Source organism: Monomorium pharaonis, chromosome 11 (genome assembly GCF_013373865.1).
Source record: "Monomorium pharaonis isolate MP-MQ-018 chromosome 11, ASM1337386v2, whole genome shotgun sequence".
In the NCBI taxonomy this organism is placed as follows: domain Eukaryota; kingdom Metazoa; phylum Arthropoda; class Insecta; order Hymenoptera; family Formicidae; genus Monomorium; species Monomorium pharaonis.
The window spans coordinates 15,265,176-15,278,039 of record NC_050477.1 but is presented as its reverse complement, the minus strand read 5'-3'; the positions used below and the strand labels follow the sequence as shown (position 1 = coordinate 15,278,039).

General features: G+C 45.7%; 1 protein-coding gene across 4 annotated transcripts in view; it reads right to left on the bottom strand.

Annotated features, from left to right (window-relative positions):
• Positions 1–821: 821 nt before the first annotated feature.
• LOC105839513 (putative uncharacterized protein DDB_G0288537) overlaps positions 822–12,864 on the bottom strand; it is a 104,550-nt gene continuing 92,507 nt past the window's right edge. For 3 of the 4 annotated variants that reach the window (XM_036293446.1, XM_028191346.2, XM_012685879.3), the window contains one exon: positions 822–1,265. In XM_036293446.1, coding sequence (XP_036149339.1) covers positions 948–1,265 — 318 coding nt within the window. In that variant the 3' untranslated portion in view covers positions 822–947. The remainder of the gene's footprint in view (positions 1,266–12,864) is intronic. The other variant, XM_012685882.2, reaches the window with a different exon arrangement.

Sequence of the window (12,864 nt, the reverse complement as noted above, 5' to 3'; positions counted from 1 at the left end):
AAATTCATCATCTTTTTGTCCGTTGATTGTGGCTTTTTCTAAATCTGATAATACAGTCTTAGATGCAAATAAAAATTAAATCTGTAGTCAAATCGTTAGCTTCAACGGAATATGATTTTATTAAATAAAATAAATACTTTTCAGTTAAAAAATCGTTGTTATTTTAATAATTTTTTGATTATCGTACTATTCTCGCAGTAGTGTATGTACACTATTATGATTCAGCTAAACTTCTTTCTTCGACCGTATTTCCTCGAGATTTCAATCATCCAATTTCGCTCTGCACATATAGAATTTTCAAAAATATTTCTCTGTTTCTCAAATATTATTTGTTTAGTAAAGACGCGATACTAACTATTCCAATTCTTTTAACTTCAATTTTTTTTAACGATAATTAATTAACATACCTTCGTCATTCTGTGTTTAAATTCGGTATGATCCATTGTTACAGTCAAAGTTTGCAGTTTCGCTAAAGTACAGTCCTTCAGGTCTCTACAGTTTAGGCTTTAGATTATCCTGATGATCGACAGAACGCTCAAAAATTTATACTCCCGAACGTTCTTCACAACGCTCTACATACTATACGCGCAACGTCAACTGCCTCTCTCACTCTTTCTCTACTGTATTTCTTCAGTCCAGTCTCGGCTAAAAATCTTGGTCTGAGTTTCTATCTCTAAACATTCTTCCTGGGGTGCTTAAATTACTGACAACAGGCGGAGTCCTCCGTGCATCCTGATATGCGAAACCGTCTCCTTCAGAACTGAACGCGTCGTTCACTGCTTGATAGGCTTCTTGAAGACGACTTCCGGCTTGCGTACCGGGCGTGGTACGCGCCGTTCTATCCTGAGGGCTCGGTTCGGATCCGGAGACGGCGGCGCCGAGATCATGCTGCTGATCGTCGCCGCCGTCTCGGACCCCAATGGAGGAGGAGTCTCCGCCATTGTTTGTCAGTTCCCGGTGCTGCTGGGTCGCCGACCCGGCGTCTGTTGTTGCTGCTGTTGCTGCTGTTGCTGCTGCTGCTGCTGCTGTTGTTGTTGCTGCTGCTGCTGTTGCTGTTGCGTCACCGCCGCCGCCGCACTCAACGCCGGTAGCGGCGTTTGGTGACAGTGGGCACAGTGCAAGCATACCGTGCAGGCACCGAGTTTCCGAGCCAGCATCACGCGCAGCTTCAAGGCTGGACCGAGCTTCATGCCCATCGTGCCCGTCAGGTGGTTCTCCGAGAGTAGCGGCAGCGCCGCGCCGTCTATGCGGTGCTCCCGGAAATTCTGCAAGCAAAAAATGCGACAGCCATGTTATTATAGCGGTATACACCTTGAGGTGAGCGAAAGAATTTTCGTTGGTCTCCGTGACGATTCTGAGAGCGCAGAATCGAAAATTGTTGTGGCTAAAGGGAATGTGTTCGCTGATCGCATCGCATAATTTCTGTTAGAAACGTATCGTTTAATTATAATGATACGTAAAACTTGAGTCCTTTATGACGATGCGCTTGAGTTTTCATGATTGTTAATTCCCAGACAAATATATACATATATATATATTTAGAAAAATGAATATTATTGGATTTCTCGACTTAAATTCTCTGGTTGTTTGTTCGGATTGCTCATTCGTTAACGCTATTCTTCTGTATATAACCTCGGTCCCGACGATGCATACCTCCACGTGCGGAGCGGGACACGTACGCATGTACCGCCGACCTCCAACCGACTCGAGTCGTCCCCCTCGCGGCAGCTGCAGCCTCGCTGTCGCACGAAAATCCGCGGATTCGTCTCACGCGAGACACGGCGAGACACCAAGGGAGAAAAAGGCAAAAGTATCGGTTGCGTCAGTCGAGAGGGAAGGAAGATCGAAGGAGAGAAACGGAGGAAGACGGGCGCGCGAAGAAAGGGAAGGAGGAGGACTAAAAAAAAAAAACGGAAAAAGAGGAAGATGAAAAAAGGGCATAGGAGCGCGGCGCGCGGATGCGCGTTTCATTCAACGCGCTAGGGGCCGCGCCTCGCGTAATTGCAGCTGCAACGACGACCGCGGGGCGTGCGGTACGTAAGCGCGCGTGTACGTAAGCGCGGCGATCGCGGGCGTCCCTTGCGCGCACACCGCACACGTTCGTGGAATACGGTAATTGCTCGGCCCGCTTATGAATGAAATATTCAGCGCCGTAATGCGAGCCGCGCACGCAACACGGCAGACCGGCTCTCCCCCCTCGCCGCGCTCGCATGCCGGGCAGCTCCCTCGCCGAGGGAGGGGATCGGGATCGACGCGCGGAGATCGAGGCCGTGCATTCATGCCGCTGGGCATTCAGGTCTCTCCCCCCTCTTCCCCCTCCCCCCGCCCCTCTCCGTCACTCTTTCTCTTTCCTCTCGCGAAGATAGCGTCTAATTGGCCGGCTTTCGGAGGGAAGGTGCGAGGGTTATTTGTCACCGAAGGGGACGCTTGTCGATCTCTCTGCTTTCGCAAAATGTAACTCTCTGACGATCGATTCCGATACTACTGAATGCGTTTTGCAAATTGAAAACTTTGTCTTAAACGTTTCAAGCTTATGTATTCAAACAACATGCAAAATTGAGTTAATCCCTCCTCAACGTTGAGTAAATTAAAGCTTTCGGCGCGCAATACGATTTTTCAAGCTAGCATGCGTACAAGGCGCCTTACGTTTGGTTTACGATTGATAACATAATCATCCGAGCCAATCAGGACACGTAATAAAGATGTCTCGTATGAAAAATCTCGTGTGCCGAAGGCTTAAGTTTACAATACCATAATTGCACTAATAAACGCAATATTTGTACTCGGTTTTTTTTTCCTTTTTAATTCTACGAGTCGACTAACTTTTGCTCATCATCGTCCAACTGGCAATGACACGCGTCGTGAACCTGGGAATCCAACAGGTGTTGCGTTCATACCGCTGATGGACTGAATGCGAGATGCTCGCTGACCGTTTCGCCAAGCGACTTCTAATCTACGATTTATCTTATACGTGCGCATCGCGCGAAGAAATATCAAGGGGAATTCATCGCGCCAACGAGGAATCCATACCGCCAGGCGCGAGGGATCCGGGGATCTCGCGGTAACAATGAGACCCGCATAATCGCCGACGGCGTAAAATGCACAGTCATTGATTACGGTAAATAGGCCCCCACGCTGTTTTGGATTCTCGATGCATTCGCGGCCCTAACGGTACGGAGCGTCAGCCACGCGCGCGCGCGCGCGCGAGAAAATAAGCCGCCTCTTCATGGTCGCCGTCGCGCGAAACGCTAATTAGTTAAGTCATTCGCACGACGCGCGCAAGAAACTGAGCTACATACGTACGACCGCTTTGTCCGGCGCGGAAAAATCTCAGACATCCTTCTTAAGCGTTCGCTCGTAAACTGGTTATTAAGGGAAAGAGTGTAATTCTATGTCTTTTGAGCTCCCCGTAATCTCGTACAACTGTAATCCACATTATCGTGAAATGCGTCTAAACTCGCATTAGAGATTCGATTCGCAATCAAATTATATATTATGACGAGAGATAGCTTTTCTACAGCTTTTCTTACTTGAGACCTTACCGATCTTCGTATCTCAGAGGGAAAACGGAGAGCTGAGCGAGAATGACTTATGGATTCGTTAAAAAGAGAAGAAAAAAAAAACCGCGTCCACACTCGCAGCATGACGAGGGGGGACGCCTCGTCATTGTTTTCGCAGGGCCAGGGCAGTTTCGAAATCTCACGAAACCAACCGACGCAAACGGCATGGCCGTTCGACTCGGCGCGGCATGAGCGCAGCTGCAGTTGCAGCGAATATATCATCCTCGTGTTGCACCGCGGGCGACCGGGCCGCGCACCAAAGGCCGGGTAACGAAGACAACCTATATTTTCTCCACCCAGTTCCAAACTCTTAAGGGCAAACGCGATCTCTTGGCTGGTCCTGCATCAATTATACCTTCCACAAACACGACGCTGGGATGTTCGCGTAGCCCGTCGTCGACGTGGCGGCGCGAGAGGTGGCCGCGGTGAGGATGCGCGCTCCGGCTCGGGAGCATGTGTTATTAAATTATTCGCGCGTCACTACGCCTCGCGAACGTCCGTCGTGCAGAAGGCGGGGGGTGGAGGGGAGAAAGAGCTGCCCACTTCTTAAATTATGCGCGTGGACTTATCAGATATGCCTGTGGGCCAGGAGGCGCGCTAAGCGGAATTTAAATTGATCAACATAGAAACGTGTAATGATATAAATGCGGGTTGCGATATTTATTGTGCGTCTCTCTCTCTCCCTCCCTCTCTCTCTCTCTCTCTCTCTCTCTCGCGCTTCTCGGTTGAAATCTGCGGCTCCGTCGTATTCATAATACGTAATAGAATTTATTCTTCTAAACGTGTATGTAGATGTCGCATCAGACTATTTAGCTAGTTCAGTAGCTTATGTATGTACGCCGCAATGGAATGTGATTTACCTTCTTAATTACTTCGGCCTTTAATTTTGCATTTTAATTTGAATGGCCGCGCCGCAGGAAGCAGCCTGGAAGGAGCGCGCTCGTAAACGACATAAATTTGTCCCGCGAGCGAGTGCCAGGTTCAGTCTCGAGATAAAGAGACCCGGGGAATATCTGCGAGATTGCATCCGACCGTGACCTGGGAAAAAGACGGGAGAATCCTCGAAAAATAACGGCTCCTTTCTTGCCGAGCTCGAATCTCGCCGACCCGAGGAATCTCGCGGTTGTAACCTTAGGAGATCACTCAGTCGGAACCACGTCACGTTAAACTATACGCGGTGAGTCCGAAGAATTCGCTCCTGACGACGCGGTCGCTCGGTCGGGCGATCGATCGGTCGTCGAACTTTTTGCACCTGAGGCGCAGGCAGGTGCGGAAGACAATGCGAAAATTGGTGTATCAGACCTAGCCTTGATTGATAATTACAGCGAATCGTAATGATTACAGCAATTTCAGGTTTTAATCCTAGTGGTTTTTCAATCAACCGGTAAAAGAGATCACTCATCGTTCGAAAGAGAGTTATGGAATTATAGTAAACTGGAGTACCTCAGATGTATCGAAGTAGCATCTGGTACACCCGTTTTGGCTCCAACATCCGTCCCCGCAGCTGCTAATTTGTCAATCAGGCTGGCGTAGGTCGGCAATATGCGTTGCACGATGAATCATTCATAAATCAATTGTCGCAACGTTTTGCGCGATTATTTGCAAACGAAACCTTAAATTTCGTAAAAGTAGCCTGTCGATAACATCGCGGTAAAACGATATTTATGGCGCATAAAGTGTTTCTTTTTCGTCTTTTCTTTTTTTTAATTATTCAACGGCGTTAAGCCGTCGTGCAACACTGCTGCAGGAAAAGCTCCTAACAGTTCTTTGTCGTAAAAGTCGCGTCTGTTTCACAGCTACTTCTGACTGTCTCAGTCATTATTACACCTGTCATGCGTTACGAAATGGCGGATAGATATAAGCGACGTTTCAGGATAGGTTCAAACGGTGTCCTGTCGCAACAACTCGCATCTACGGATGATCTTTACGTTATGCCTCTTCCAATTATCGCAGCTCCTCCGTGAATAAATGTATTTTCAAGAACGTAATTCCGCAACGAAGATTAGCTTAATAATGGCCTAAGTTTTTTTTTTGATGATTGTTAATTATCGTTTAAATTAAAAACAGGACTTAATCAAAAGGAAACGTTACTCCTCCCATGAGTTGAAGCTCCAGGTAACAATTAGGATCAGATTGGTAGTCGCTATTGTTGCCAGCCTACTCATCGCCTCCCTTTGCACGACCCGGTGGAAATTACAATACCGTATCGCATTGTGTTTCAACTCTAACCCACCATTCTTTTAACACGCTGGATTGTACGTTACATGTGTATCTCACCTACGCATCGCCCGGCGATGTATGTAACATTACTACGTTTGCACTGCCACACTAAATGGATGCAACCGGGTGACCGCGGCGGGTCTCCTTGCACGAGGAGGGAAGCGTTAACCAATAAAAGCGAGTTGCAACTTTTGTCGGCCGCTACCGAGGGCAGATTCTCGGCTGCTGCTGTTTGCGCGACTCCAAGATCCCTTATATGGGAGGAACGGCGCTCGCTCGCGTGCTGAATTCTGCACGGGGACGCGGACCGAGGTTGAGAATTTGCGTCGGCGGGTTCGCGCTAGAAATTCCACGCGCGTGTTTTCGTTCGAGCGCGCGACCTCGCGTGGAATTGTTCCGTGAGAAAGGGCGATGCCGCCGGTGTACCAACAAGGTGCTGCGCACGTAAGATTCGCGTCGCACCGACGCACACGTAATCGATCAACGAGCATGAACATTGTCTCCCGCGATGAACACGTTCACGGATCTACTAGTGTTATGTGCATTACATAGTCCGTTCACGTTTGCGGTTGAGACTCGCGCGACGGTAAGTATCATCAGCGAAACCTTAAGACATCACCAAAAACATTTCATTCTAGAGAAATTTTTTCTAATATACGATCGCAAGAACATGTTTTAAAATCCAGTGGAATATCTTCTAACCATAAGATGATACTAGATTGAAGATTACAATCCTTTTAGTGATAGAAGAACCTCCTTTTCCTATAAATCTAATAATGATCTTATTTAGCATTTTTAATAATACTTCAAAATAAATATCTTTTATTTCAATCTTATTATTCTTGTAAAATATTAACCTAATCTTAATTAGATTACAATAAATAAATCGACGCTACTATTGAATGGCAAAAGTGCTAGAAAATAGTTTTCGTGTTCTATCCATCTTTTTTATTTTTGTCGATCACTTAGTACAATACTGTACGCCGATGGCGCTATCTTACTTCCGTATTCTCGGACTGTGCTTTTGGCAAGCTTTTTTATTCACCTAATAAATGCATCGCTTGCTCACGAAAAACGCGCCACGTAGCGGTAGATAGTAAAGTCACCCATTCACGCGCGTCAATTCGCCTTGATACATAACAATCTTATGCCACGAATATCTAGCACATTCTCTTACTTTAAGAGACTTAGGATTATTATAGTAAAATTCTCTACAGAGAAATTTATTTTCAATTATAGATTTTGAAAAACAAAAATACAATATAAGAAAATGTAGAAGCTAAATATATGTATCTATAAAGTTAAATTGTATGATTTTTAACATTTGACTTTTTAAAATACATAATTATACTATATATGTATTGTATATCTTATAAAACTGGAAATTTTTAATAAATAGAATGACATTTAAAGGAATATTTAAAATTAATTAATATATGTAAATTGCGTATAAAATCATGTGATTAATTTTATTAACCTTTTTTCATTCTCTTTTTTCTTTTTAAATCGCGTATGATTGCTTCTGTTAAGTATATAATATAACATGAATACTACTTGCATCACTGACAATATTACAACGATAAAGTATAACTTTATTTCTGAAATCAAATGTGTTGCTCCATTTTCTTTTTCATCGATTTAACTTGAAATGTTCTTGACATTCCGACATATATAGAGCCGCAGAACAGAAGAGTGTATTATTAATTGTGCACAAAGAAGGATAATAGAGTCTTCGAAAGTCGTGCGCCGAGGATCCGGAGGAAACCCGTATCCGACATTCTGCGCCACTGTGCGGTGACCCGCCACGCCCTGTCGAGGTCGTCGCGCGCGCCTCTCTCGCCGGCCAGGCGGATCGGCGGCGTGCCGGCGGCGGCGGCGACCGGTCAGCCTAACCGACGCGACGACCAGCGTGGCGCAGCGCGTTCGCTGGCACCGACCTAACCAGATCAACATCCCCCCGTTGCGCGGTTGCCGCCGACGAACAGTCCGCGCGTCGCGTCCTCGTTCCTCCTCCGGCGTTTTTCTTTCTTCCCTCCTCGTCCTCGCGAACGTGCCGCGTACCTATGTCGTGCCTTCAGCTCGCTTCGATTCCACTGAGTATCGCTCCGATCGTGTCTTCTATCCGTTCTTGTTTCGCATCCAAAACACAACGTCTCTCCCTTTAACATCGGCGTCAGAATGATTCGTCTAACGATTTCTCGCAAATCACATGCATTTGCCGATGAATCAATCATTTGCTCTAACGTATCAGCGGTAGGTTTTCTTTTTGCTAAATCGCTGAAAGAGTTCGTGGCTGATCGTCCTTCTCCCCTCTCTCGAATTCATTGAGTTTGCTTCTGGCTACAGCTGTAGCAGGTATGCCCTTTCCTCCACTTTACCGTATCGAGGAACTTGTGCAATAACGCCAACCACACCCACTTTATTCCATCGACCTCGTACATCGACGCCTTGCGTTTCTCGCACGAATTCTCCCCGATCGTTGCTGTCGCCAATTTCCACGCTGGATGTCCGATCACATTTATCAGCACGCAAAACGTATCGTCCTGTCCCAGGTTGCATCGACGTGCATTAAATTCGAGAAACAATTAAAGATGTATGCCAGACATTGGTCCAACGAGGCAGCCAGCGTCGTTGACGGGCAATACAGAAGCGACGAGGAGAAAAAGAAAGAGAGAAAGAAGAGATAGGAGAAAAGCGGATCTCGATCAATCTCTCGATCGGGCAACGTCGCCGTGTAATTGAGAGACATTCAGAGTACATTAGCACGGCCGAGGCAAGGGAACCAGGCAGGCGTATTAATTGCTCATCAGCGATAATGAAGGGTTTGTAAGACGACATTAGCATAACTAACAGGTTTCCCGGTAATGAAGCCACGTTCGCGGCCACGGTGCTCATCTTTATGCCTCCCCCTCCGCCCCTTTCCGAAGTACCTCTCTCCCAACGAATCTCCCAGGGAACGAGCGAGCTGAAACGAGGTGGAACAGAACGACCCGGAGCCGCCGGCTCGCCCCGAGCTGCGACGCTTCCGCGATGAAAATCAAGAAGGGAGGGGGGGGATAACGAGGACGATCCGAGCCGGCGCCATCCTACTTGGCGCGCGCTGGCCGCGCGGAAAAAGCGATTAAGAAAATTCGACGCGTGCGTAAGCAATGCGCTTGGCACCGTTCGGTAACGCGAGATTTTTGCGTGCAGTCTTTCATGATAACGTTCCGGCGGCGTCCCTATAACAGTAGAGTTTTCACTGACTTCCTTCTAATCAGTTCCACCTCGTTTCCTGTGCAACGTGGCTTCGAAATAAGAACGTAAAGTCAAATAAATCGCAATGTCTCGAAAATGAATTATGACGCACGAACAGGGTGTGACGTCACAATTAATTATTGCAGCGATGAAAAATCCATTGGTTTCGCATCATTTTGTGTAAATATACTGAAAAAAAATAAGACGCGGTTTAAAGATTGTCACCCGTGAAGAAAGTGTGCGATATCAACCGCTCCGCGCGATCGTACTTAATACGGTATCACGAGATCTCGTTATCGAACCGACCTTTCGCGTGTACCATCTTTTTATTTGCAACCGGATACTTTCTCCGATTGTTCCCGCTCGCGATCGAGACCGCTTCGACAGGAATTTATTCCGAATCGCGTGGACTGTCTTGTAGATTTCTCGGAACGTGTGAATTCTCATGGCTATCCCAAAATTGCCCCTCGTATCTCGGTCGATATTGCGAGGAAGAGCGACGTTCGGTATTGTGAGTAACAAAAATGGCAAACAATCTCATGGTTTTAGAAATGATATCTAGTCCATTGTGCCGCTTTTCCGGCTCATAATAGACAGATTCGACTTTCTCGAGTCGCGTGCGAATCGCGAGTTTTCACCGGAAGTAACGGAGGCGAGGTCGCAACAAGAGGTCCGAGCACACCTAGGAGCACCAGCCAAGAATTTAAATTAGCCTAGTTCAGGGTCAAGCGGATACGTGCGTGCGTGCGTGCGTGTGTGCGTGCGCGTCCACGCAGTACAATAATAAAAATACATACGGATTAGTGAACAGAGAAATGGCTTTTCTCTAAAGTTTGCGTGCGTCACAATTCTATTGCCGTACGTCATCTTCGATTTATCATCGTGTATTTTGCAGTTTTTAATAAAAAGAAAGAAACTAGATATCCTTTCATTCTTTTTCTTCCCTCCTTTAAGTACATTACAACCCTAATCTCAGTCCTACGAAGATCGTAGATTCGAGAAAAGGATTACACTGATGATTATACATTATTATCGTCGGCGTACAAATTGCCGCCTCCGTACATTGCTCGCAACCTATCGCTTTCTGTTATTGGCTACACTTCTGATAAATTCCTGTCCGCGGCACACTAGTCCCTTCACAGGTAACTTGCTATTAGTACATCACTCGCGATAAGGCGCTGCCGATAAATCCATCCGATTCGGCACGCTTGCAATTAATATCGAAGATGTACGAAGAGCGCAAGAAAGGCACCGTCGGATAAATAAATTTATCATTTCCGGTGGTTAAATTTATTCGCGCTATATTTCTATATTGTTAAACGTACTGACTTTTATATTATATATCGAAAAATTAAAAAAAAAATACAAACTGAATGTGAATACTGACATTAAACGTCCTAATATCATGATTGCGATTAATTAATCTACAATCAATTGTTTTGCGTTATAAATAAATTAATACTAATCAGTGATGAAGACATATCTATGTAAGTAATAGCTACAAAATTTCGATTAGAAATAACATGTTATCGAAATTGGAAGATAAATGCGGGCGATTAAAAGTAGTTAAATCGCCGACAGATACGTCCTACCTATTAGCCAAATCTTTTGATTTCGTATACATAAATTTTTCACGCTCGAGTGAGACGAAACTCACGCTGCCAAATTTATGTGCGTAAGGTAGACAAATGACCGTGCGCGTCTTGATGTCTTATTTATGTATGTATCCCGTATGGTGCGTTAGCGAGCCATTTCTCTCTCCTCGACAGATTTGCCTTGTATTTTAAGCTTTATCAGAGATCAGCATTTTAATTTTAAGAATAACGATTTCGGGAATTACGAGCGATTATTCAGACATAATGTACCGTTAAAAACGGTACGATCGATCGATCATATTATCAATTTTTTCCATAATTACATTGGAAAAACAGCTGTTTAATCACCTCTCGGCTGTTTACACAAAGATTCTTACGTATATAAAAATAGATAATACGAGTTTCGATGGGCTCGAACTTGACTGATCTTACACTAGCATGCAAGTGAACAGTTTCAAGAGCGCACCGGAGCGTTTAAAATAAAGAGAATGGAGAGGGGGGGGGGGGAAGGAAATATCTTCGCGAGGCAACCTTGCAATGACCTCGCGTGAACCCGGGTATCAGGCGCGCACGATACATGCGCGTGACTATCTATCGATGAAACGAACTTTCGAATATCCTTCGATACATATCAGGAAATATCAAAGTTATTATTAAATCTTCATACTCTGACAATGTACGAGACAAAAAAAGAAACAATAAAGTCCGAGAATAAATGAATGTTACTCAACGAAACTTGTCTCCACGGAACTTTTATTTTTAACGGTGTTTATCGCGGATTTACATTACGTATTCTTAAAAATATCCCAACATTTTCCGCATTATTACACACACGGAGGTGGGCGCGCCTACGGTGCAGGACCTCCACGCGGTCGAGAATTATCTGCAGGAAATCTACTCTCCGTAGGCACGCCACGGGACGAGGGGAGGGTTGCAAGGGGAAGGGCGAGGGGGAAGAGCATGGACATAAGGCCCCCACGACGTCCTCGGCGTGTCCCCGCTTCGGCGTGGCCGCCACTGCCATTCGCAGGCGAATGGCAGCGGTCGTGCACAGGGGAAAACACCGCGGTAACCAGCGGGAGACCACGGCCCCGATACAAGATACTGCCACGTGTTACACGCTGTTCGCCACCAGAAGAAACGCGCGCGCGCGCGCGCGCGCATGCTCTCCCGCCCCGCGCCGCGGTATTCCCATTCGACGGGACAATAAGTCGCGCCACGACCAAGATAATAGCGGATTTTTGCGAAGGTCGGACGTCGAGAAACGCGGGTCGAGTCGAGTGCTCGCGACCGTAAGAAACTTCCTCTTTCATCGTGCGCCCCTGCGTGAATTAATGCGACGGTCTTGGATCTCTCCTTCATAAATCTTAGCGGTTTTTTTTCCCCTTTTTCACGAGAATGAGCTGCTTCGTGGTAACTTATGTCACCGGGAAATAATATTAAAACAAGCTAGTTGGGTTTTGAAAACTAGAGATAAAAATTTTCTACGATGTTTATGTACTCTTTTAAATCTGGATCTTATTGATTTGCATATTTCTATTTATAACTGGGTTCAGCAATGATTCACTGTCTTTCAGTTATGTTGAGTAAACCCGTTGCACAAATTTTTCTGCTAAACATATTTTGCGATATTTTAATATATGAAGATTTTTGAAATTGTTAATTTCAAATCTGAAGTAAAAATTGAAAAACAAATAGAATGGCTAAATGTCAAAAGAGTACATCAGAACTTTTAGGATCTCAAAATTCTTTGAAAAAAAAAAACCCAAATGATCGAACGGTCTGCGTGCAAGGTTAAAAAAAGAAATTTATAAATAGAAATTTATAAGCAGTTTACACATGCAGAACTTAATCCAACGGCTCCATCGTACCAGCTGTACAAACGTCGTTCGCCAATTAAGAGAACGACCAATAAAACGAGAAATGTCAAGTAAGATATCTGAGACGAGACGTCAAAGGTGAAAACATCGGCACCTCTCTATTACGCCATTAGTGCACATGCTCATTACGCGTACGATACATAATAATTCGACACGCGAGGGGTCACGATGGCCGAGGGAAAAGAGCGCCCGTTGCTCTCGGCTTTCTCCTTTTACGCCAGTGAGTTGTTACTGTTTCATCGTCCCGATTAAATTTTTCATCGTTCCCCCGCGACCGACCGGTCGCCACGGTGTATAAGTAAACGCCACCCTTCCCCTCTTCCCCCTTCGATATCCGATCGGCCGCTAACTCGCTGTCGCGGTGCCACTCGC